The sequence below is a fragment of the Bos javanicus genome, chromosome 5, assembly GCF_032452875.1.
Source record: "Bos javanicus breed banteng chromosome 5, ARS-OSU_banteng_1.0, whole genome shotgun sequence".
NCBI lineage: Eukaryota > Metazoa > Chordata > Mammalia > Artiodactyla > Bovidae > Bos > Bos javanicus.
Genome location: NC_083872.1, coordinates 30,790,879 through 30,817,786, shown reverse-complemented (window position 1 = coordinate 30,817,786; position 26,908 = coordinate 30,790,879). Strand labels below are relative to the sequence as shown.

General features: G+C 47.0%; 1 protein-coding gene and 1 long non-coding RNA gene across 5 annotated transcripts in view; one reads left to right on the top strand and one right to left on the bottom strand.

Moving 5' to 3' along the window:
• The first annotated feature begins 91 nt into the window (after positions 1-91).
• On the top strand, positions 92-25,096 carry LOC133247429 (uncharacterized). The gene is made up of 2 exons (XR_009736381.1): positions 92-629; positions 12,845-25,096. It is a non-coding gene; the product is annotated as an uncharacterized LOC133247429 (long non-coding RNA).
• FAM186B (family with sequence similarity 186 member B) overlaps positions 15,183-26,908 on the bottom strand; it is a 26,115-nt gene continuing 14,389 nt past the window's right edge. For 3 of the 4 annotated variants that reach the window (XM_061416206.1, XM_061416204.1, XM_061416203.1), the window contains 6 exons: positions 24,624-24,806; positions 22,626-24,285; positions 21,732-21,924; positions 19,573-19,748; positions 18,725-18,910; positions 15,183-15,491 (listed from right to left, as the gene is read on the bottom strand). In XM_061416206.1, the coding sequence (XP_061272190.1) occupies positions 15,341-15,491; positions 18,725-18,910; positions 19,573-19,748; positions 21,732-21,924; positions 22,626-24,285; positions 24,624-24,729 (2,472 nt within the window). In that variant the 5' untranslated portion in view covers positions 24,730-24,806 and the 3' untranslated portion in view covers positions 15,183-15,340. Of the gene's footprint in view, positions 15,492-17,363; positions 17,453-18,724; positions 18,911-19,572; positions 19,749-21,731; positions 21,925-22,625; positions 24,286-24,623; positions 24,807-26,908 lie in introns of those variants that run through there. The other variant, XM_061416205.1, reaches the window with a different exon arrangement.

The following is a 26,908-nucleotide window of genomic DNA, read 5'->3' as shown; positions in this document are numbered from 1 at the left end:
TGAGCAATCCCTTCCGGTTCGCCCCGACTACGTTAAGTAAAGGGGCGTGGCCATGGTACCGACGACATTACCGTTTTGTGTATCAGCAGAAGTTAAAGTCTTTCCTAATTGAAACACCTTATTGGGAGACATCAGGTATTATAGGCCCCAAGTTGGAGGAAGTGATTAAAGGGAAAGGCGAGAGTTGGAGCGGGATAGCCTGAGCAGCTAGGTGAGGCAATCTTGGGAGAGGGTGGGCCGGAGGGTGGGGCCGCACAGCTACTAGATTTCGGCTTCCGAATTTTGCCGCCTTGCTAGAGATCTAGGATTCTGATAGTTTCCCAGGAGCACTTATAGATTGTTTGATTCCACCAGCGGTTTTAGAGAAACTACTCTGTGGCAGGCCTGTGCTAGGCACAATATGGGGAGACGATGTTGAGGAGCTCCCTCCAGCCGGAGAGATGTGGCGTATAGAAGGGGCCGGGAGGTTGATGTCTAACGAAAGGATGGAGAGTTGTGGACCGCGGCTCTAGAAAGCAGAGGCCAAAGAGAGAGAGAGAGAGAGAGAGTAGAGGCTCTGGGAGAAGGAGTGCCCATCCAGTCGGCCCCATCACGCCTGGATTGCTGGAGGGAGCTGTTGGCCCTGGGAGGTAAGACGACCCGCGGAAGCACCTTCAGAGGAGAAGCCCTGAAGATGGGAGGACAAGCCTACAGGAAAAGTTGGGCGTTTGAGGGTGTGAGAGGTGCCTTGAGAAACCAAAAAGACTGTCCTCTAAAGGAGAGTTTCTATTTGTTTCATGCTCCCTTGGAGGGACACAGAAGTGTAATAGCTCTAAAGAAACATACTGCAGCTCAGAATAAGAAAAGTACAATTCCAAAGCTGTCTAGCAGCTAGGTGGGACTCCTCAGTGTAGGTGTCAAGTACTCCTCACATGAATATTGCCACGTGATTCAAGTGTTAGATGGGAGGCTGGGCCTTCCGGCCCTGAGGGTATGATAGCCTTCATACACTCTCAGGGGACAAGAGTCCCCTGTTCATTTGTGATCTTGCTTAATGAGCATTAACCTACTGTATTTCCCCTGAAAGATTGTATTTTCTGATACAAGATGTGATGGACTATATTAAATACAGCATAGTAGCTATACTAGGTGAGAGTCATCACAGAGGTCTCTAAGGAGATGAGGGTTGAATTGAGATTTGACATTTGATAAGGGGTCAGTTGGGCAAAGAGCTGGGGTAAGATGGCCTAGTCAGCGGGGACAGCATAGCTCCAAAGCAGAAAAGAATTTGGAGAGACTGAGGAACAGGATGGAGATTGGTGTGGCTGGAGCAAGATGATCAAGAAAAAGAGAGGAGGAGATGAGAACAGAGAGGTCATCAGGGCAGGTCATTTTAGGCCTTGTGGTTCATGGTATGAATTTTGGCCTTTTTTCTTAAAAAAAAAAATATATATATATATATATATATATAAACTGTATTTATTTACTTTGGTTGCATCACACGGCATGGAGGATCTTAGTTCCCTGACCAGGGATCAAACCTGTGCCCCCTGCAGTGGCAACATGGAGTCTTAACCACTGGACCAGTAAGGAGTCCCCTTGGCCTTTATTTTTATTGCATTAGAAAGTCCTTAAAAGATGCAAAAGCATCCATTCTATAATATGATTTAGTTTTATAAATGATCCATTTGCCTGCTTGTGGAGAATGGATTGTAGGGAAGTAAGAGGAAGCAGAGAGAATAGAGAAGAGGCTACTGTATCGATCCAAATAAGAGGTAAACTCAGGTGGTTTAGCTGGGTTGTGGGGGCAGTGAAAATGGACAGACATAGTAACTTTGATGTGTATTTTGGAGGTAGAACCACAGGGGCTTGCTGATGGGTTGGATTTGGGATATGAGGGAAAAGGAAAAATCAAGGATAAGATCTAGATTTTTGGCCTGAGTAACTGGATGGATACTAGACAACCCCTCCCACCCTGTCTTTAGAATATATCCAGCTGGTCATATCTCACCAGCTTCTCCACTGTTTCCTGACCCAAATCCCCTGGATTCATCGTCTCCCACTTGGACTATTGCAAGAGTTCCCTAACTAGTCTCCCAGCTTTCATCTTTACCACCTCTCCTCCAGTTTCTTTATAGCAGCTAGAGTATTCCCTTCAAAATGGAAATCCATGTAGTCAAGCCTCTGCTCAAAATTCTCCATCATCCTTGGAATAAACTTTATGGTCTAGCCATAAGCTTAAGTGTTGGGGATTCCAACATTTAAGGTAAGGTACAGGAGGAACCCATTCCCATCCATTTTAGTTCACAATTACTAAGATGTCCATGTTCAATCTTGCCATCTCCTGCTTGACCATGTCCAATTTACTTGATTCATGGAACTAACATTCCAGGTTCCTATGCAACAGTGTTCTTTACAGCTTCAGACTTTCCGTTCACCACCAGACACAAAGGCAACTGAGCATCGTTTCTGCTTTGGCCCATCTGCTTCATTCTTCCTGGAGCTGCTAGTAATTGCCTTCTGCTCTTCCCCAGTAGCATATTGGACATCTTCCGACCTGGGCGGGAGGGGGTGCTCATCTTCCAGTGTCATATCTTTTTGCTTCTTCATACTGTTCTGGTTCTTCTGGCAAGAATACTGGCGTGGGTTGCCATTTCCTTCTCCAGTGGACCACGTTTTGTCAGAACTCTTCACTATGACTTGTCTGTCTTAGGTAGTCCTGCGCAGCATATCTCATAGCTTCATTGAGTTATACAAGCCCTTTCTCTATGACAAGGCTGTGATCCATGAAGGGGCCTCAGATATGCAGATGATACCACTCTAATGGCAGAAAGTGAAGAGTAAATAAAGAGCCCTTTGATGAGGGTCAAAGAGAAGAGTGAAAAAGCTGGCTTGAAACTCAATATTCAAAAAACTAATAAGATCCTGGCATCTGGTCCCATCACTTTATGGCAACTAGAAGGGGAAAAGGTGGAAGCAGTGACAGATTTTGCTTGCCCCTTGGAAGGAAAGCTATGACAAACCTAGACAGTGTATTAAAAAGCAGAGACATCACTTTGCTAGCAAGGGTCTATATAGACAAAGCTATGGTTCTTCCAGTAGTAATGTATGCATGTGAGAGTTGGACCATGAAAAAGGCTGAGCACCGAAGAATTGATGCTTTCAAATTGTGGTGTTGAAGAAGACTCTTGAGAGTCCCATGGACAACAAGGAGATCAAACCAGTCAATTCTAAAGGAAATCAACCCTGAATATTCATTGGAAGGACTGATACTGAGGCTGAAGCTCCAATACTTTGGCCACTTGATGCAAAGAGCCAACTCACTGGAATAAACCCTGATTCTGGGAAAGATTGAAGACAAAAGGAGAAGAGGGCGGCAGAAGTTGAGATGGTTTGATAGTATCACCCACTGAATGGATGTGAATTTGAGCAAACTCCACGAGATAGTGAAGGACAGGGAAGCCTGCCATGCTGTAGTTCATTGGGTCAAAGAGTTGAACACAACTGAGCTACTGAATAATAAGAGAAGGAGCCAGCAAAGGAACAAAAAGAAGAATGTGCATAAAAAGAAAAGTTATTAGTAGCACCAGTCATCTAACCTCCAGTTAGCTGTCCCTGGCTCCAGAGTAATCGTTCACAGTACAGCATCCTCCCCAGGACAGATGTGGCCCGGCCATGGGGGCAACGATCATGGTTTCTCCTGAATCTTTGCTCAGGGCCCCAGGTTCCTTCATCTGAGGGATTAGGACATGGTGGTTAAGGTTCTGGGCTTCCCTCGTGGTCCACTGGTTAAGCATCCATCTCACAATGCGGGTTCGATCCCTGGTCTGGGAAGATCCCACATGCTGCAGGGCAACTAAGCCCGTGCACCACAACTGCTGAGCCTGCACTCCAGAGCCTGCAGGCTGCAACTGTTGAAGCCTCTGTGCTCTAGAGCCTGTGCTCACAACATGAGAAGTCACTGCAATGAGAAGCCTGCGCAGGGCTCAGTGCGAATAGCCCCTGCTCGCTGCAACTGGAGAAAGCCTGTGCGCAGCAACAAAGACCTACCACAGCCAAAAAATAAATGAGTCTTAAAAATGTTTTTTAAAAAGCAGAATAGAGGCTCTGTCCAATTTTATTTCATTTTATTTTTTTGGCCGTTTGGCATATGGGATCTTAGTTCCCTGACCAGAGATCTAACCTGTGCCCCCCACCGCCCCCACAGTGGAAACTCAGAGCCTTAACCATTAGACCACCAGGGAATTCCCAGGCTCTGCCTGGTTTTAAACCTTAGTTATCTCACCTACTATCTTGTGACCTTGAGAAGTTATATTTCTTTGCCTCAGTTTCATCATATTGGGAAATAATAGTATCCACTTCATAGGATGGTTCTGAGGAATAAATCACTCTGCATAAACAAGTAGGTCATATATAGCAAATGCTTATAAAATGTTAGCTGTTGGTACTGATCTTAGAGCTTGGGTCCTAGTGTCTCCTGCCAGGTGGTCAGTCTTGGACCCAGTGTCTGATAACATTCCCCTCCATTAGAGCAGGACCGGTTTTCCTTTCACCCGAGACTGCTACTTTCTGGGCACTCAGAGGACACAGGATTGCACTGCTCTTGGCTCAAGTATACCTTCTTAGGAAGTCAGGTTTAATACAGCTTTGACCAGTACAAAGATGACTTTGGACTCACAATGCATTTTTTAAAAATTAATTTTTATTTATTTACTTTTGGTTGCACTGGGTCTTTGTTGCTACACTGGTTTTTCTCTAGTTGCAGCAAATAGGGGCTACTCTCTAGTTGCGTGTGCAGGCTTCTCATTGTGGTAGCTTTTCTTGTTGTGGAGCATGGGCTTCAGTCATTGTGGCCGAGGCCCCAGTAGTTTGGTTCCTGGGCTCTAGAGCACAGGCTCAATAGTTGTGGCATGGTCTTAGTTGCTCTGTGGCATGTAGGATCTTCCCAGATTAGGGATCGAACCTGAACCCGTGTTTCCTGCATTGTCAGACAAATTCTTTATCACTGAGCCACCAGGGAAGCCCATCATAATGCATTTTAAGTCAACATACACTCTACTTGATATCTGTATACTTTTTTTTTTCTTTCTCTAAGGGAGGAGAAACCATCTGCAAAGGAAAAGTCTCATACACAGGCTGAATTTAAATGAAATTTCAATCCCCAAGGTAGAGAATCACAGGCAAACTTTATGAAACATCTGACTTGTTCCATCTCGATCTGAAAACTAGAATCACACTTAATGAGGACACCTAAATTATTCCCATTAAAGTTAGGTATTCCATGAGGATAGCCCCTATGGCTATTTTTATTTAACACTGCCTTGGAAACACTGCTGCTGCTGCTGCTAAGTTGCTTCAGTCGTGTCCGACTCTGTGCGACCCCATAGACGGCAGCCCACGAGGCTCCCCTGTCCCTGGGATTCTCCAGGCAAGAACACTGGAGTGGGTTGCCATTTCCTTCTCCAATGCATGAAAGTGAAAAGTGAAAGTGAAGACGCTCAGTCATATCCGACTCTTAGTGACCCCATGGACTGCAGCCTACCAGGCTCCTCCGTCCATGGGATTTTCCAGGCAAGAGTACTGGAGTGGGGTGCCATTAGCCTACCTAATTTCAGAAGAGAAAGGAATGAGATATAAAAACTAGGGAAGAGGTGAAGTTACCATTATTAATTTATGATTTAATAGCCTAACTGGAAAATCAGAAGATATCAACTGAATGACTAATACAAATAAGACATTTTAGCAAAGTGGGTACAAATTATACACAAAAAGTCAACGAACAATAGCCAATCAGAAAGTATATGGGAATAAAATATCATTTACAATAGCAAGGAAAAAGTAATGTAACCTAGAGTAATCTTAACAGTGTGTAGATCTAGGTGCCCCAAACTGAAATCACTATCAAAGAACACAAAAAAGAGAGAAGAATAAATGGAAAGGCATATTCTATTTTTGGGTAGAAAGACTCACTATCATAAAGACGTCAGCTCTCCATAAATTAATCTATAAATTTAACACAATCTAATAAAAATACCATCAGACTACATAATCTGAATATAACATTCATATGGAAATTTTTGCATAAAAAATAACAGCATTCTGAAAAAGAAAGTTAATCAAAGAGGAATAGCTTTATTGGATATTAAACCAATAGGAGCTAAAAGAGTAAAATCCAGAGGACACTAGCACAAGCATAGGCAATTTGGTCAAGAGAACAAAGAGTCCAGAAATAGGCGCGAGACATTTAAAATGTTAGCATGTAATAAAGGTGGCATTGCCTATCAGTAGGGGAAAGATGGATTATGTGGTAAGTGGTATTGAGACAATTGTGTAGCCACCTGAAAAAAAAAAGTATCTCTATTCCTCACACTAAAATAAATCTATATGAATCAATTGTGTTTAAATAAATGTAAAATAGTAAAATTATAAATTTATATGTCACAGCAGAGAAAATAGAATAGCACAAAATTCCAAAGCATAAAAAAAGACAATTCTGTCAACATAAAAATCTATAATTTGTGCAGAGCAAAAAACACCATAAACTGAGACAAATGGCAAACTGAGGGAAATGTTTGCAGCTCATATCATAGACAAAAGGACTAATTTGCTTAATATATACAAAATCCTTTCAAATCAATATGAGAAAGAACAAAAATACAAGAACAAAATAAGATGGTTAACATAAAAGGAAAGATAAATGGCTCTTAGACATATGAAAAGATACTCAACTTCACACACAAGAAAATTGAAACTACATTTCAATATCATTTTTCACCTATAGATAGGCAAAAATTCAAATGTTTGACAATATGCCCTTGGCATGGTTATGGAGAAAGAGGCCCTCTAATGTGTTACTAGTAGAACTGTAAATTGTCAGTACTTGCCAAAATTACAAATGAATATAATTTCTGACCCAATATACTTGCATATGGGTTTCCACGGGGCACTAGCTGTCAAGAACTCGCCTGCTATAGCAGGAGATGTAAGCGACTCAGGTTCAATCCCTGAGTCAGGAAGATCCCCTGGAGGAGGCACGGCAACCCACTCTAGTATTCTTGCCTGGAGAATCCCACGGACACAGAGCCTGGCAGGCTAGGTACAGTCCATGGGGTCGCAAAGAGCTGGACACGACTGAAGTGACTTAGCACGTATTCAGATGAATTGAGTTGGAGGTGCCAGTGGGCAACCAATTGAGATCCTCGGTTGGGTGTTTGGGCATACAGCTCTAGGACTCAGAGGAGAATCATCTGGGAATCATCAACATAGAGCTGATGTTTGAAGCCATAAGGGAGGATAAAGTCATCCTGGGATGTCCTGAGGCATGAGGAGAGGAGTCTGGGCACTGGAGCAACCCCTGGCCTACAGGCAGAAGATCATGAACTCCCACAAGAGCCAGGGGTGTGGGGAACAGGAGGGAAGCCAAGTGTCACATGACAGAAACAAGGGAAGATTTTGGTAGCATTTCAGTGGTCCACGTCTCTCACTTGATTAAAATATCCTTAAGGACATAAACTAGGTCTTATTTTTATTTTTCTCCCTGTCTGCTCCACCCCTACCTTCAGTGTAAGATTTTGCACATATTGAGATGTCTGTGAACAAATACGGGCACAAATAAGTAAGTGCAATCAAAGCTGGGCCTTTACTTCATTACTAGTCCTCTAACTGGTCTCCTTGCATCCATTCTCCAACTTCTCCATGTTGCCACACCTGCCTCTCTACAGCACAGATCTAGTAACATCATTCCTTTCCTTGAAAATCATCCATGGCTCTCCACTGCCTGCTGAGGAAAATCATCAGCTTGGCCTTCAAGCTCATCCAAACCCAATCTCAGCCCAGCTTTGCTCATGTAATATCTGGCTTGTTACTGATGAACTACAGCCATGTCGACCACTTTCTGGTCCGTAAACATGCTCTATGTTCATAATACTCTAATCCCTTGTATTCCCCTGGAGTCCTCCACCCCTGCCACCTGTGTTAGTTCTATACATCCTTCAGCTTTCTGTTGAAATCCCACATAGCCCTGAGGGCCTTTCCAGACTCTGCAGTGAACATCCTTTTCTTTTGTTCTCCTTTTGACTTTGCATCTGTACTGTGTGTTTGTTACGGAGCTGCTGCTGCTGCTAAGTCGCTTCAGTCGTGTCCGACTCTGTGTGACCCTGTGTTTACATAGCTAGATCCCCACCATTTACTACTCTGTCTCCACAGTGGAGTGTGAAAAGAGATTGTGTCTCAGTGTCATCATTACACATCCAGCCTTAGCACAGTGCATTAAGTAATCGCTAAATGAGTGATGAGTGGATGGTAAGTCCTTAGGAGGACAAGGACCTATTTCTACATATTTTTATTACTCTGGTGCTTTGCATATAGCCTGTATCCTATTTTTGCAGTAAGCTCCTTAGAAGTTTGTTTAATTGACTTTTATACCCTTACAGCCTGGTACAGAGCATAACATCACAGTGGGTGCTCAATAAATGTTTAGGGACTCAATAATTACTCATTTAATTTGCTCTCAGTAGCCTCCAGAGGCAATAGCTTTGGCAAACAATGTTTGGCATGTGCTTCCTGCCAGCTCTGACAGGCTGCTTTAGTAGGTCATTGACAAGCTATGTCATGTAGTATGGTTAACAGACCGAATTAACACAAAGAGATGTGGCTCTCAGGCAGAAATGCAGCCTGGAAGAGGCCTCAGTGGCAAGAGCAAGGCAGCTCAATTAAGGAAGGGTGGCTAAGACTCTGCCTTCCCAATGTAGGGGGCCCCAGGTTCGGTTCCTAGCCAGGGAACTAGATCCCACATGCTGCAACTAAAGATCATGCATGCCACAACTAAGCCAAATAAATAAATACTACAAGAAAAAAAAAACACAAAAAACGTTCTGGAACAAAGACAAAACTGACCAGTGCTGGAAGAGATGCATCAGCAAAGATGGAGAGGACCTCCAGGAGAAGGGGGCACCTTACAGAGGATCAGAAGAGGCATCTTGGTAGGGGAGTAGCATTTGAGTTCCTTTACTAAACTTTCCTGAATAGAAAGGGAATCGTCAGTTTCCCCCTCCACACCTGCAGTCTGTTCCCATCCCTGTGGCCACGGTGAGGTTCTGGAAGGGTGGATCCAATTATGTCATCTCTGCTTGGAATTCTGCAGTGGTTCCCATTTTATTCAGAGTTAAAATGGCTCCTATTCTTTCAGGGTGAAAAACAAAGCGTCCTTACAGTGGCCTACAAGGCCTTAAGTGACCTGTCCTCCAGTCATTCTCCAGCACTTTCCACGCTACTCTCCTCCCCTCACTCACCTGGCACCAGTCACACGGGAGACCCGGCCATTCCTCTAGTATGCCAGGCATGCTCCCACTTCAGGCTGTTCCCTTTGCCTGTGCGCCTTTCCTCACAGCTTGCTTCTTCATCTCCAAGTCTTCACGCAAATGTCAACTCAGTGAGGCCTGACACGCCCCATTTTAAATGGTAATCTCAGGAATGCCCTGGAGGTCGAGTGACACTTTGACTCCTACTCCTCTGCTGAAATTTGTGTTTCTTCACCATCTCAATGGAGAAGGAAATGGCAGCCCACTCCAGTGTTCTTGCCTGGAGAATCCCAGGGACGGAGGAGCCTGGTAGGCTGCCCTCTATGGGGTTGCACAGAGTTGGACACGATTGAAGCGACTTAGCAGCAGCAGCAGCATAGTATCTTTTACCATCTGACATACTGTGTATTTTACTAATTTTTTGTCTATTTTTGCCCAATAAAAGTTCTGGGAAATCACTTTAAAAAAACAAACTCTTTTCTTCAGCACTATATCCCAATGCTTTCAACAGTGCCTCCTATTAGGTACCCAGTAGATATTTGTTGAATGAATGAGGATGTGATACATATTTGAGGAAGTCTTCAGGAAGGGCCTCCTTGCAGAGTTCCTAAAAAATAGTTACCTGAAGTCACTGCAGATGGCGATTGCAGCCATGAAATTAAAAGACGCTTACTCCTTGGAAGAAAAGTTATGACCAACCTAGATAGCATATTCAAAAGCAGAGATGTTACTTTGCCAACAAAGGTCCATCTAGTAGAGGCTATGGTTTTTCCAGTGGTCATGTATGGATGTGAGAGTTGGACTGTGAAGAAAGCTGAGCGCCGAAGAATTGATGCTTTTGAACTGTGGTGTTGGAGAAGACTCTTGAGAGTCCCATGGACTGCAAGGAGTTCCAACCAGTCCATTCTGAAGGAGATCAGCCCTGGGATTTCTTTGGAAGGAATGATGGCTAAAGCTGAAACTCCAGTACTTTGGCCACCTCATGCGAAGAGTTGACTCATTGGAAAAGACTCTGATGCTGGGAGGGATTGGGGGCAGGAGGAAAAGGGGACGACAGTTGAGATGGTTGGATGGCATCACCGACTTGATGGACATGAGTTTGAGTGAACTCCGGGAGATGGTGATGGACAGGGAGGCCTGGCATGCTGCGATTCATGGGGTCGCAAAGAGTCAGACATGACTGAGTGACTGAACTGAACTGAACTGAAGTATCATTTATAAGGACAGATCTCTGAACTGCAAAGTTGGGGACCCTGCTGGGGGTGAGTGAATCAAGTGCCCTAGGCTGAAGCCACCAGGAATGGATCCAGATGTCCAAAGGATGGGTCTGGAATCCCTTGTCTCTCTCCCTATATTGATCGTATTTACTCTCTGCACTCAGCCAAGCACCTTCTCAGATGAACTCCACCCAGGTTTGGCTGCATCCGTCCTTCAGCAGTTCCATCCTCTCCCTATCAGGACAGCCGAGGCCCTTAAACAGGCACTCTGCTGCCTCCTTGTGGCTCCTGTAGTAAAGGAACTTCTGGAAAGTGAGACGACAGAGGTCTACACAGGGACTCTTAGAATGAGGGGCATGGGAGAAGAAACCTGAATCTTCTTGACCCCCATGGCAACCCTGAAATACTGGCAGCTGCTCCTGACCCCACAGACATTACTGCCAATAGCAATGACCATGCCCTCAGCAGAGCCCTGACAGGTATACCAGCGGGCCTTTGGCTTTGGTTGTTCCAGGTTGGGTCACCTTTGTGGAAAGAACTTGATGCAGTAGTCACATCCCAGGGCCTTCTTTGAGGGGCATTCGGATCAGTTGACTAGTGTATCGATCTTCTCTCCTTCTCTGCCTCCTCCCAACTCACAGCCAATAAGGAGTCTTTAAGGATCACCAGCCAGCTCAGGGCCAGGTGTGTATAGAGGAGGGCACTGGGCGCTATGGAGAAGTGGGGCCCATGCCCTGGAGGACGCTGCTCAGCTGAGACACTGCTAGTTCCAGCCCATTACTGTTTCTGCAGGTAACCGAAACCCACCTAAGCTAATATCAGCCCCTAGACAGGGAACGTCCTGGAATACACTGGGTTATCTTGTGGACTTATAAGGGATACGGCTGGACCTCAGGAACCATCTGACTGGCACAGTCTCTGATGAGAAGACTTCTTTCTTACTTTTCTATATAATGTTTTTGTTTCTGGCTGCCTTCAAAATGTTCTCTTATCTTTGGTTTCAACAATTAGACTAAGCTGTACTTAGGTGTGTTTTTCTTTATCCTGTTTGGGGTTCTCTGACAATCTTGGATCTGTGGTTGGTTTTCTTTCATTAATTTGGGAAATTCTCAGTGGTTCTCTCTTCAAATATTTCTTCTGCCCCGTTCTGTCTCCCTTTTTCTGGGACTTCAATCATGTCTGTCAGAGCACTTGTCATTGTCCTACATATCTTGGTGATTAGCTTTGGGTTTGCTCAGTTGTTCCTTAGCTTAGAGTTACAGTTTGTTTAAATTTCTCCCGACCTGGCTTCAAGCTCACAGATTTTTTTTCCTCTGCTTTTGTCCAGCTTGATTAACTGGCCAAAGGAATTCTTCATCTCTGATATTACAGTTTTCACTTTTAGCATTTCCATTTTTTTAAACACTTTCCTATCTCTGCTCAGATTCACCATCTGTTCATGCATGTTGTCCACCTTTTCCACTAGACCAGTCCTAGCCATGCTCACATTTTTTTTGGAGAAGACGACTCCTCCAACAATAGAATCATACTCATCCTTTATCTGATTTTTTTCTAAGTTAGCCTCCCCATCACATGGGACACACCAGATCCCACCTGGCTTTCCCCTCCCTGGCTCTGTCTTGATTGTTTACAAATGGTTTTTGTCCTTTTCACTCCATCAACACCTCCTTGAAGGCCACAGTTAGGGCTAAAGTAGACCCTTCTCTCATGTCACCTTCCACCTTAGTGTTGACCCCTCATCCTGGAGACCCCTGAGACTATGGGCCGTGCAAGCAGAGCTTTGGCCAACTCCCAAATCTGGCTTCAAGAAATATGCCAAGCAGTATTACTTCTCATATTTTGGCTTCCCTGTTTTTGTTTTTTTGAGGGTGAAGGCAATATCTTATTTGATCGAATACATCAACTTTGCTCTGAAAAAAAAAATGAGGCTCTTGTATAATATTAAAGAACTTCATACCAGAAAAACATCATACACTATATCTATATATCTCCTTGGTTGAAATCCTCTTGGCTTCACAGCCTCTATGAGATACTCGGCTTGCTTGCTGGAGAGCTTGAGAGAAGACATCCAAAAAGCCAAAGTCCTCCATCACCAGAGCGGGTTTGGCTGCCAGGCACCTTAAGCACAGTGCCAAAAGCCTATGGAAACATGTGAAACCTTTAAAAATGCCATTGGTGGGGCTTCCCTGGTGGTCCAGTGGTTAGGACTCTGTGCTTCCAGGGCAAGGAGCACAGGTTCAATCCCTGGTTGGGAACTAAGATCCCACATGTCGAGGGAGTAAAGTCATTGGCACAAAAATATAAAAAAACATGTAATTAAATGTTTATATAATGTTCAAAATTCTCCAGGCCAGGCTTCAACAGTATGTGAACTGAGAACTTCCAGATGTTCAAGCTGGATTTAGAAAAGGCAGAGGAACCAGAGATCAAATTGCCAGCATCCATTGGATCGTCGAAAAAGCCAGAGAGTTCTGGAAAAACATCTACTTCTGCTGTATTGACTACGCTAAAACCTTTGACTGTATGAGTCACAACAAACTGAGGAAAATTCTTAAAGAGTTGGGAATACCAGACCACCTGACCTGCCTCCTGAGAAATCTGTATGCAGGTCAAGAAGCAACAGTTAGAACCGGACATGGAACAATGGACTGGTTCCAAACTGGGAAAGGAGTATGTCAAGGCTGTATACTGTCACCCTGCTTATTTAACTTATATGCAGAGTACATCATGCAAAATGCTGGGCTGGATGAAGCACAAGCTGGAATCAAGATTGCAGGGAGAAATATCAATAACCTCAGATATTCATATGACACCACCCTTATGGCAGAAAGCAAAGAGGAACTAAAGAGCCTCTTGATGAAAATGAAAGAGAGTGAGAAAGCTGGCTTAAAACTCAAGATTCAAAAAACGAAAATCATGGCATCCAGTCCCATCACTTCATGGTAAATAGATGTGGAAACAATGGAAACAGTGATGGACTTTATTTTCTTGGGCTCCAAAATCACTGCAGATGGTGACTGCAGCCGTGAAATTAAAAGATGTCTGCTCCTTGGAAGAAAAGCTGTGACAAACCTAGACAGCGTATTAAAAAGCAGAGACGTTACTTTGCCAATAAAGGTCCATCTAGTCAAAGGTATGGTTTTTCCAGTAGTCATATATGGATGTGAGAGTTGTAGCATAAGGAAGGCTGAACGCCAAAGAACTGATGCTTTTGAACTGTGGTGTTGGAGAAGACTCTTGAGAATCCCTTGGACTGCAAGGAGATCAAGCCAGTCAATCCTAAAGGAAATCAATCCTGAATATTCATTAGAAGGACTGATTCTGAGGCTGAAACTCCAATACTTTGGCCACTTGATGTGAAGAACTGACTCACTGGAAAAGACCCTGATGCTGGGAAAGATTGAAGGCAGGAGAAGGGGGTGACAGAGGATGAGATGGCATCACTGACTCTGGACATGAGTTTGAGCAAGCTCCGGGAGATGGTGAAGGACAGGGAAGCCTGGTGTGCTTCAGTCCATGGGGTTACAAAGAGTCGGACACGACTGAGTAACTGAACAACAACAAAAAACATAATATTGTCAGTTTCATTATTCTGTCAAATTTAATATTCAAAATGTTCTCATATTTACAAAACTTGTTAGATTTCATCTCTATGGGCGATGATTGCTGAGAAGTCACAGCCCACTGCACATTAAAAAAAAACCACAACTTACTCATAGTCAGTCAATTTCCAAAGCAAAGTTATAAAAATCTTTTCAAATTATTTATAAAGAAGTATATTTAGCATGAGGGCTACCATGGGTGAGGCCTCCTGGAAAGAATAGACCCAAAAGGCTAGAAATGGCCCATTCTTGCCCCAGCAGTCCAGTGTGTGTGACCTGCATCAGGAGTGCCTCTCACCATCCTCCCTCCAGCAGGCTTCCTTGGGATACACAGAGCTGTGGCTCAGAAATCAAATCCTGCTCTGGCCCAGAGATCAGGTCAAGCGCCCATCTGTGTGCATCCCATATTCTTCTCTTCCTTCCAAAGTTTCAACCTTAAGCCGGGAGCAAGCATGGCTGCCATTCCTAAGAAACAGAACTGGACTGTGGGTCCTCTGAGGACAGGGTGACTTCCTAGCTAACATTTGGTTGTGCCTGCTCCCTAGGCCTGGCCTGGCTGGGTGAGACAAGGCGGAAGGGGCGGGCAGAGGCCGCTGGGAGACTGGCAGGCGGCTGAGTGCAAGGGAGAGTGAGGGTGGGACGCTGCTTGTAAGCTGTGTGAACCAACCAAAGCCATGTCTTACCTGAATTGAGACAATAGACAGACATGGCCTCCTCAGCCCACACCATGTAGATTTGGAAACTCGTGTCTCCATTTGTTCCATCTGTGTCCTCACTCCTCAGAAGGACACTCGTCTTTGCCCTCTCCCCCGCAACCTGGTCACCCCTGGCTCTGACTTGTACCATCTTCTTTTGTTCTAAGTGTTGATGCTCATTATCAGTTACATATTTGTCCATGTCTCTGACTGAATGAAGACTTACTGAGCCCTGACGTGTGCCAGACACTAATCATGGCTGTCTTGGCGGGTCGACTCCCGGAGGGCAAGCTCAACATTTGGGGGATCCTCTGTAACTGGTGTCCAAGTCATGGACCTGGTTCCAAAAATGAGTTGGGGAGGTGTGGGTTTTAGCAATGAGACAGAAAATTTTAAAAATAAACATATCTCTATTTTATTAACAATGTACAGTTTGCTGACTGAAAGAGGAAAGTAGTGTTTCTCAAAGTTCTAGGATTACTTAGCAGGACCCAGAGAGTTTGTTTAAAAACAGTAGCTGGGAATCTGCTTTGGAACAAGTTTGAGAATCACTGGCTCAGGCATGGAATGGGGCTGGGATTGTCTCGATCCTTCTGGCTCCTTAGGGTTCCAGGGAAGGACTCGTTTGACTTTTTATGAAGAAGTTCAGCTGACTCCTCTGGGGGTTCCTCTTCTTCCTTTCTTTGCGTCACTGAGGCACTGAAAGGGTTAATACAGTTATGGGTTGGGGAGCAGCTGAGACATGGCCCCTGAGATGTGAGCGCCCACCCAGCCTACCCAGCTGTTTCCCTGGTTGACTCTGGGAGACCAGTCCAGGGCTGACCCAGATGTGGAACTGCTTAATACGACATTTCTGCCACATTCCAGGGGCTCTGCTGCTTTTCTTGCGAATCTTCCTCTTCTTTCACATCACAGAATTCTCCCTCTCCCTCCCCTCACTGTTTCCTGTCCTTCTTACCCATCCATGCTTCTTCCTCTCCACCCCTATCTTGGTTCCTTCCCAGAAACCAAGTTATAAGCCCTCTCCTCTGTCAGCACCGCACTGGAAGTCTGCATGAGTCCCTGCTCGCTGCATCTCGGCACACACATGTGAACCACTATGTACTTTGTGCAGAAACAGGCTCTGAGCAAGGGAGGGCAGGGCAGTCTGAGTCGAGGTTAAGATTCTTCTCGGACTACACACCGTGCCTAGAGTGTGCGGGCATGTAGCTATCTTACCTGTCAGACAGAGCGCCCAGGAGAGACATGTGTAAAACAAAGCAGAGAAACCTTCTGGAGGAGGGGGTCTGCTGGCCTTTGAGAGACTCAGTCCCAAAGCCCAGGGGAAAGATGAAGAGCCCTTCCCCACAAGCTGAGAAGACATCCCAGTTAGCCTTTGATGAGGCAGGTTGCCAGCGCCAAGCAAACAGGGAGAACGGCACAGTTGGCCCGAGATGGGTTCCAGTTAGGAGACTAGCCACTACTGTGAACTGGAGAGCACAGCCAGGGGAGCTGATGAGGTGGGCAGGGTCACAAAGGGGTGAGTGGCCTGGACCCATGCAACAGGTGGACATGCAGATTTGAGGTAGGCCTGGGGCAGGCAGCCAAAGACAGGATGCACTTTTGGGAGTGGAAGCAGCATGTCTCCAGAGGTGCATACACCCAGAGAATTCACAAAGACCGCAGCACAACCACCAGCCCAGGGGCAGCAGGAGCCTGGAAAGCGGCAAAGAACTTGCATTCAGGAGCAGGAGATTCTCAGGCCATAGAACTGAGATCCCAGGACAAGGCAGGCAGCACTGCCCTGAAATGTCGGGGATCGACTTGATATCCAGGTAGGTGGTGCCCACCTGGCATGTGGGTAAAGAAGACAGAAGCAGCAGGGCTTGACTTCTACACCTGGTACTGTGATAAACTGAATACACGCATGTGGAGCTAGAAAAGGGAGAAGAAAATTGTATTCACCTAAATTCCCCTGGAAAAGAGAAAGTCTTTGGTGGGAGCAATATTTTGATAAGTGCTTAAATCTGAAGCTGAGATCCCAGTGAAGGGCTGGGTGTGGGTGGAAGAGCTCTGCGTGAGACAAAGAAGGAGTTTTTGCATTCTGCATGTTATATACAGAAAGAGGGGAAGAAAGGAGGCTGCTCTGTGGTGCTGTTCACTGTGAATCCCTGTCTTTGTCACCCTCCTAAATTTTCAGAAAGTTACTAACATCATGAAGCGCGTGCGGCCAAGTGGCGTGTGTTTACTTGATATTTACGTGCATGCATTTATGTGTGTCTGAAGAACAAAGGGGTTCGTGCCTCAGGTTGAAACAGATGCAGAGAAGGAGCTCAGAGAGGAGAGACACCACTATGGGGGTGCAGGAGTTGAGGGCAAGTTTAGCCCAGTCTCAGCAGGGTGCAGCCCCAGTCGATTGCTGGGTTACTGAATTCTGCCACACTGTTGTTTCGGTTATTCTCAATTCTGTTTGCTCAATTCTGTTGTATCCAAATCAACTAACAATAACAGCAACGCACCCACACACTTGGAATCGCTTTAGGAACTGAAGCCAGGTATGTATGTACTAGGTGGGCTATGCTGATGTCCAGCTGGGACTCTCAGGACCACTTCAGAGTAGGATCACAGCCGAGCACCAGCCTTCTTTGATGCTGCTGGGCCACCCTGTCTTCCCTCAGTCCCTGTCGAGAGGACAATGGCAGCACCAGCATCTTGCAGGCTTGGTTCCAGTTAGGTCTAGACTGGCAGGCATCAGTGCCCGCTCCCTGTCTAACTCATTCATTCATTCATTCTTTTGTTGCAGGATCTTAGTTCCCTGTGTGTGTGTGCTAAGCTGCTTCAGTCACATCTGACTCTTTGCAACCCCATGGACTACAGCCCGCCAGGCTCCTCTGTCCATGGGATTCTTCAGGCAAGAATACTGGAGTGGGTTGCCATGCCTGCCTCCAGGGGATCTTCCTGATCCAGGGATCGAACCTGGGTCTCCTGTATCTCCAGCATTGGCAGGCAAGTTTTTTACCACTAGGGCCACGTGGGAAGCCCCTTAGTTCCCTGACCAGGGATTAAACTGGGGCCCCGGCAAAGGAAGTGCCAAGTCCTAACCATTGGACTACCAGGGAATTCCTATCCGGTCAGAGATCTTTAGATGGCGCATGGCCAGGGCCACAAGAGACAGCTGGCATTAGTAATGTAGAAGGGTTCCCTGAAGAACCTTGAGTCTTCAAGCCAAGAGAGGCAGAGTTGAACCTTCCTAACCAGAAAAGTCTTTTGTGGGCCCCACTGAGTCCCACTTCCCTCCCCTCAGCTGCTCTTCCCGGGGCCAGTTCTTGAAGGCGGTAAGGAAATAACAGTGCCAAAGATGGGCCCAGGTTTATCCTGAGATTTTTGGTCTCTCTCATCTCTCCATACCTGCACCTGGCTCAACCTTGAGAACAACCCCCAGGCCTAGGGCAAGACACACTCTTGAGTAATTTAAATGCAAGTCCCAGGAAATAAGTGGAAAGAAAAGACTTCCATCCTGGTCTTCTGAGATGCCATGTGGAGTCTTTGAGAGAACTAGAATGGTGTTGGTGTGGGGACCCAAGCTCATGCCTGATGAGGCAGGTAAGCATCTGTCTGTCTGATGTGGTACGGTAAGTGAAAGTGTTAGTCACTCAGTCGTGTCCGACTCTTTGCAGCTCTATGGACTGTAGTCCACCAGGCTCCTCTGTCCATGGAATTCTCCAGGCAAGAATACTGGAGAATTCCTCTTTTCCAAGGGAATCTTCCCAAACCAGGGATAGAACCTGGGTCTCCTGCATTGTGGGCAGATTCAGTGTGTTACAGTGAGTCATCATTAATGTTTGGAAAGATATCTGTTGGGCGGTTGGACACAGGGAGTGTTTACTCTGGCCCCTGCCCTTAATGGGCAGGTATCCCTGAATCCAGATTGACCATCTGGCCTTGAACCTTACCGGGCCTTGAGGGACATCAAGCTTTTGTGGAAGGAGGACTGCACATCCAGTGCCAACAGGCGGGGAATGTCTGGGAAACCTCCTAGCTGGTCCCAGGACAGGCTTGTGGGGGTCTTCTTTTCTATGGGGTAACTGGAGGCAGCCACATCAATTTTCCACATGGCCTCCATCTGGTTCCCCTGCTGGCTGGGGTGTGAAGGCGGAAAGTACAAAAAGAGACAAAGTTAGACTTGCAGAAAGGGAGAGAATGGGGAGCAACAAGCTCTCCAGGGTTTTCTTCCCCTTCAGATAGTTGTCACCATCCTTCGTGTCACATCTCTTCCCTTCCCAACTCTCAGTCTCACCTGCTGGAGTCTCTTCTGGTTGAGGAACTACTGGAAAAGGCTGCCGAGATAGCCCCTGTTCCTCCAAGACATGCCCCGGGGCTGAAGCCCTGAGCCGGCCACACTAGGATGGTTGAGGTGTGGCTCACAATGTCTCTCTTTGAGCCCAGCGGTCACGGGGTGGGAAGGCTCAAGTTTATTTTTATGGACGGACCAATGCTCGGGGTAGAAATGGTTGTGAGTTCTCAGCTGTGGGTCCCAGGAGTCTCTCAGTTGCATAGTTTGAAACATACTTGGTCAGGCTGGCCCTTGAAGCCCACACACCACACACATACACACACCCTCATCTAGGCCAATGGCCAGAACTGGGCAGGGTGGCTGAGAAGCTGGGCTCCTTGCAACTCATGGGTGAGCTTTGCTTGTCTGTACCTTCACTGAGCTTCTGGTCCCCTCCCCAGTCTGCTCACCCCTGCTCCCTGATTCCCCACTCACCCAGCCAGCTGCCCCCGGCTTCCGTGCACCTACCGGGCCATCTGCTGGGGCACACGTGGCTGGTGCTTAGTCTTAAAGAGCTCCTGGGATCGCTTGCAGAAGGGGCTGCTGGAGTGGATGTGCCGCAGTAGGAATGGAGGAGGCTTGCTTTTCCTTGACTTTGGGGAGATGACCACAGGGGTGTGCAGGTTAACGTTCCACTCCTGGAGCTAAGAGAAACCAGCAGAGAGGCATCATCAGAGAGACAGGAATTTATCCTCTTTTAAAAGAATCCGCCTGCCAATCCAGGAGATGCAAGAGACACAGGTTCGAACCCCTGGGTCAGAAAGATCCCCTGGAGGAGGGATGTTTACCCACTCCAGTATTCTTGCTTGGAAAATTCCAAGGTCAGAGGATCCTGCTGGGCTACAGTCCATGGAGTCACAAAGAGCTGGACATGACTGAGTGGCTGAGCACAGCCCAACACAACTGCTGCCTGACTTGGGGTTTAGCACAAAGGGGGAGGCCCCAGGAATCCCTCCAGTTAGAGACCCCCTGGGACTTCAACGTATCACATTTCCTAGAAATGCCTTGAATTGCAATTTGCTGGTTTAGTTCCTGTTTTCTCCTTTGTTGTGGAGAATCCAGACAATGGGCAAAACAGCAAGGAAAAAACTAAAGAAGCTAGAGCAGCTGGAACTGTGAAGACTCATAGGGTTCATGACACGGGTCAGGTTGTGTCTGGAATGCTCTCTGTATCTAGTCATTCAGCCTCTGCCCTGGCCCTGGGCAAGGAGCTGGGGGAACCCTCACAGCCACCTAAAGAATTATATATATATGGTCCCTTTCCTTCTCAATCTCAAAACCAATTTAGCACGTCAAGACACCTACAGGAGGTGATCAAGACTAGTATAAGGAGACAGGAAACTGAGTTGGGAGATGGCTCCATGGCAAGGCTCTTCCAACTGCCTTGACTCAACTTCCAATGCTGAATCCCTCAGGACACTGCTTCCCCCAGACTCTGACCACTGCTGCTCAGGACTCAGGGGGGTTACCTCCTGGCCCATCTTAGCAGATTCAGAGTCACTGCTAGCCATCAGCTAGCCTCCTGTGGGCCACATCAGCACTCAATGCTTTTCTGACCTTGGCAGCAAGGGAAAGAGTACAGGAAACTGCAGGCAGCCCTTAGAGAATAAAACTAGGTGAAACCCAATACAGTAAGACTCAGAATGACTTTGGACTCTCAACAGCAAAGCCAAAACCTGGAAGGCAATGATCAGTGCCTTCAAAATTGTGAGAGAAAATGAATTCTAACCTAGACTTCTCTATTCAGGCAAGCTGTCAAACTCAGTTAAGGGTAGATATTAAGTGAAGACATTTTCAGACAACCAGGGTCTCAGTGATTCTACCTGCCAGGAACCCTTTGTCAAGAAGTGCCTGGAGGAGGTACTCCACTAAAACAAGGGAGACCCAGGACTGGAAGCAGGGGAGCTGTCCCCAGAGAGCAGTAAAGGGAGTCCCCAGCATGAGGGTGAAGAAGACCTGGAGACCAAGCCTGGAGAGCAACCAAGAGAGCAACCAGATCCGACAGGAGCTGGACAAGGAGACCCACGGGAGGAGGATCTGAGCACAGAGCTGGACTGCAGGCTCTGGCTACCTCCCCTGCAGAAGGGGCTTCCTTCTCTAACTCTTTTCTTTTTAAAATTTATTTATTTATTTTTGGCCGCACCTTGTGGCATGTGGGACTTTAGCTTCTCTGCCAGGGATTGAACCTGTGCCCCCTGCATTGCAAGCACGGAGTCTTAACCGCTGGACCACCAGGGAAGTCCCCTCCAGCTCTTTTTGAGGGTCCCTCAGATCCCCTGGAGAAGGGAAAGGCAACCCACTCCAGTATTCCGGCCTGGAGAATTCCATGGACTGTATAGTCCAATACAATCCATGGGGTCGCAAAGAGTCACACACAAGTGAGCGACTTTCCCTTTCTTCCCTCTCTTGCTCTCCCCCCATGTATGGAGATTGGAAAACTTGCCTTCCTTCTACTCAGGCTGCCGCCTGCCTTCCCCTCTTCCTGGTTCAGAGGCTTTAATCTGCTCTCTGATTTCCCATCTGCTCTCCTGCCCCCAGGCACACCCCCACAGCCCCATGGCTCCATCCTGGCCCTGTTCCTGCTGGCCGTGCTGACCCCTGAGAAGGTCGCCAGGTGCGAGGCCCACCTTGGGGAACATAGTTGCCATGCTGCTCAGGCACTCTCGGCGCTTCTCCTCCAGGTCCTTCTGCTTGTCTGTCCACACCTGGAGCTGGAGTTTCTGCAGGTGGTCCACGTTTTCCAGGAAGAGGAAGAGGTTCTGGGCCTTGTAGGAAGCCCCAGCTTCTCGCACGACTTGTATATGGTTGATCACGTCTTGGCTGGAAAGAGAGGGAAGTGATTTAGTGGGTGAAGGGGCCTCCTCCTAGCCCCTATGCTATGCTATGCTAAGTCACTTCAGTCGTGTCCAACTGTGTGACCCCATAGACGGCAGCCCACCAGGCTCCCCCATTCCTGGGATTCTCTAGGCAAGAACGCTGGAGTGGGCTGCCATTTCCTTCTCCAATGCATGAAAGTGAAAAGTGAAAGTGAAGTCGCTCAGTCGTGTCCGACTCTTAGCGACCCCATGGATTGCAGCCTAACAGGCTCCTCCGTCCATGGGATTTTCCAAGCAGGAGTACTGGAGTGGGTTAATCGGCATGACTCTGTGTGTGTGAGAACTGGGGAAAACAGGGAGCAGAGGTGAGGTGGTGTCCGGTAAGGAGCCTTGGGCTGGGCTGGAAATAGGAAGTAAGGCCAATGCGGGAGCATGGCAGGCGGGTTATGGGCAGGGCAGTAGGACGACAGGAAGACAGCAGGAAGACTCCCAGAGGGACAGCAGTGTTAAGTACTCCACCTCCCACACCTCAGGGTTGCCCAAGGCTCTGAGGCTGGGTGTCCTGTGCAAGTCCCTCTCTCAGGGGCATCATGTCCAGGCCTGGGTGATTCTCCCCACCCCATGCCCCACGCTCCTTCTTTCTCATTGGGTTCTGGCTCTGCCCATGGGTGTGGGTGGTGCCAATGGTTGCCAGGGAAGACTTACCGGAGGCTCTGGAAGTGTCTGTAGCAGATGTACTTGTGGCAGAGGCACCACAGCTTGAGCGCATTCAGCTCCATGGTGGTGGTGGTGAGCTCCAGCGCCTTACCATGCAGGTAGTGGGGCAGCCCCAGTGTGTCCTCCTCAGTCAGGAGCCGCAGATTCCTCCTCTGGGCCTCCACGTCTATATGGTATACCTTCTCCTTCCGAGTTACCGGGGCTATATGCACAGGGGGCTGGGTCACCCTTCGTGGGGATGTACCCGTGACAGGAAAGGAGGCCGATTTCTTGGGCTTCATGGGAAGCCGGTGGGCCTGTGGTTTCTGGGTAAACTCGGCTGAACTCATGGACCTCTGGTTTCTTGGGATGGGCTGCTGGGCCTTAGGGGATCTGGGCACGCATGGCCTCCTGCCTTGGCAAGCAGATTGGGCCCGGCTTGGGGGAGGTGCCAAAGACGCATCCTCCGAGTCCTTCCAGCGAATGATGGGCATGAAGATCATCCTCTCTGCGTCCTCTCCCGGCTGCTCCAGCTCCCTCCACGGGCCCCTGGGCTCCTGGTCCAGTCTCAGCCGCTGCTCCCTTGCTGCCTCCTCTGCCTCCCACTGCCGCAGCTTCTCCTCGTGCTCCTGCTCTAGCAGGGCCCACCTCTCCTGCCGCTGCAGCCACATCTCCTCCTCCTGCTGCCACTGCTGCCTCCGCCTCTCCCAGCTTAGCTCCTCTTCCCTGGCCTCTGCCTTGCTCTCCAAGGCCAACTTCCTTGACCTCTCTAGGGACAGCTGCTTCTGAAAATGGGACTTAATTTGGAGTCCTTCCTTCTCCCAGGCCACTTCCTGGAAGAAGTCCTGGTCTTTGGCTCTGTCACCTGGGCTTTCTGCTGACAGTCTTTCCCATTTCTTAGGAAACATGTGATCCATGGAGGATGGCAACACAGGCTGAAGACTTTCAGCGTCCTTGCTCCTGTACACATCTGCAATCCTTGAATCCACGGTCATGGTGGAAAGAGGCTGATCTGGTGAAGGCATAGCACCACTGTCCCAGGCCATGGCCATGGGGCTTGGGGAACATGGTGAAAACTGCTCCTCCTTCTTGGGCTCCTGTTGGGTTTCCTCCATGACTGTGTCTTTCTTTGGGAGGGCTTCTTTCTTGTCAGGGTCTGGGAACTCAACCAAGACCCTGACTAAGTCTTCTGCTTGACCTCCAGCAGACTGAATTTTCTTCAGCTGGAACTCTAGGGCATGCTTTATCAGGAGCAGGTCATGGTACTTTCCCCCTAAAATGTCTATCTGCTTTAGCAGGGCATCTCTCTTACTCTCGAGGACCTGGAGGGACTTCTGGAAGTACAGCTTCTGGTTGCTGAGTTCTTTGGTCATCTCTATTTTCAGGTGCCTGTATTTGGCCTCCAGGCTCCTGTTCTCCTTGTGCTGGAGGATCAAGGCCTTATTGAGGTTCTCCACCACAGCAGACATGTACCTGATGGCCCTAACCTCCCCTTGGTTGAACATGGTGGAGTCCAGGAGCTCCTGTAACATGGACTTCACCTCGGAGACCTTTACGCAGGTAGTGTGCTTGTCCTGCAGCATCTGCTCTGGGCTCAGGGGCTGAGGGCAGGATATCGCTTTTTGTGGGCTCTGTTCCTGCCAGTCCTGCCAGAAGGTATGTTTGGACACTAGGAGAGGTAGAGAGAACAAAGACAATAAGCTCCCATGGATCCAAGGATTATACTGATTCTCCAGATCCTGCTTGGCCACATTCCCATCCAGCCCTCTTAGGGCTTTGGTAATAAGGAGCTGGGGCATTATATGAGGCCAGGGGAGATACTGTCGGGAGAGGACTCTGCTGGGCTCAGAGCTTACCTGTCAGGGTCTGTCAGCTCCACAGCACCTGTAGGGCCCAGAGGGGTCTGGACCTATTTGATCCAGTTCAACTCAATTCAACACACTCCTGATCCTCCATATTTCCCTGGAGTAGAGTTATTTTTCTAATCATGCTGTTCCCGGTACCTACTTTGTGCCCCTTTCCTTTGTCCTTCAATGAGAGTAGAGCAAAGGGAAATGAGAGACTCGATGCCTCCTTTGGTGGCTATGAGGGAGAGGGGTAACACCTTTTCCATCACCTCGATCCATTCATCCAGGGCTTCCTCTTCCTCCTCACTCTTCCTGTTCTTGATCTCATAGGTCAGGCTGTCACCTGAGAGAGAGTGGGAGATTCAGGCTGATAACAATCTGTCCTCTAGGGAGCCCGAAACAGTGGTAGAGCATGGGGGTAACCCCAGCAGACTTTGAGGTTAAATTAGTTTAACCTCTTATTAGCTGTATGATGTTGGGCAAATCACTTATTCCCCTGAGCCTTAGTATTCTTGCCAAAAAAGGGTTGGGTATGGATTAAATGAGATAACACAAGTGAAATGATTAACATGAGACCTGCCATGTAGAAAATATGCATAGATATTAAATTGTATTGTTGTACTACAAGGCCAAGCATGTGTCTGCCTTGTTATTTTTCTACGCTCATTGCCTAGCCTACTTATTTATTCTATCTGGACAATTAAATGAATTAACTGGAGTCAACAGCTCTGCTTAGTTTCTGGAGGCAGCTGAAGAACCACTGAACTGAGCACTCAGGAGCAGGGCAATGCGAGGAGGGTTAGAGCACATGCTTATACCATCTTCCTCCAACACTGCAGCATCCACCACATCTCACACCAGACTGAGGTCTCTTGATGGGATAGTTCTGATCTTAAGAGGGGTAGCACCTGGTTCCAGGGCTGCATGCAGCTGGTCCACACCCAAATGGCTATACCAGTTGCTTACAGCTGGCATCCGTGCTCTTTGGCCTAGTATCCATTCAGTACTTTGAATATCACCCTTGAGTTCCTCTATGAAATAGCTAGTATGCTCCACCAAAAAAAGTATTAGAACTAATAAGTTCAATAAAGTTGCAGGACCTAAAATAAACACATAAAAATCAGTTGCATTTCCACACACTAACAATTAATTATCTAAAAGAGCAATAAAGAAAACAATCCCAATTAAAAAGCATCAAAACAATAAAATACATCAGAATAAATTTAATGGGAGTGTGTGAAAGATATCTACAGTGAAAACCATAAGACATTAATGAAAGAAATTGAAGAAAACACATATAAATGGAAAGATAACCCATGTTCATGGATCAAAAGAATTAATATTGTTAAAATCTCTATACTACCCAAAGTCATCTATATATTCAGTGCAATCTCTATCAAAATCCTGTAGCATTTTCCACAGAACTAGGAGAACAATCTTAAGATCCATAGGGAGCCACAAAAGACCCCAAATAGCCAAAGCACTCTTGAGAAACAAAAACAAAGTTGGAGGCATCACACTACCTGATTTTAAGCTATATTACAAAGGAAATCAGTCTTGAATATTCATTGGAAGAACTGATGCTGAAGCTGAAACTCCAGTACTTTGGCCATCTGATTCAAAGAAGTGACTCATTGGAAAAGACCCTGATGCTGGGAAAGATTGAAGACAAGAAGAGAAGCGGACGACAGAGGATGAGATGGTTGGATGGCATCACCAACTCGATGGAGATGAGTTTGAGCAAGCTCTGGGAGTTGGTGATGGACAGGGAAGCCTGGTGTGCTGTAGTCCATGCGGTCACAAAGAGTCGGACACAGCTGAGTGACTGAACGGAACTGACGGTAAACAAAACAGTGTGGCATTAACATAAAAACAGGCACAGAGACAAATGGGACAGAATCAAGAGCTCAAAAATAAATCCATGTATATACAGTCAGCTAGTATTTGCCAAGGGAACCAAGAACACTCAGTGAAGAAAGGATAATCTCTTCAATAAGTGGCGCTGGTAAGCCTGTACATTCACATGCAAAAAAATTAAATTGGAGACTCCTGTCTTATGCCACTTACAAAAATTAACTTGAAAGGAATTAAATATAAACCCCCAAACCTTAAAACTCTTAGGAGAAAACTTAGGGGAAAAACTTTCAGATATTTATCTTGGCAATGACTTTTTTTTTTTTATATATGACATCAAAAGCAAGGCAACAAAAGGTTAAGTCACTTCAGTTGCGTTCGACTCTGTGCGACCCCATAGATGGCAGCCCAAAACAAAAATAAATAAGTGGAACTACATCACACTAAAGAAGTTTCTGTACAGTAAAAGAAATGATCAACAAAGTGAAAAGGTTCAACCTACAGAATGGGAGAAAATATATACAAACCATATATCTAATAAAGGGTTAATATCCAAAATATCTAAGAAACTCACAAAACTCAAGAGCAAAA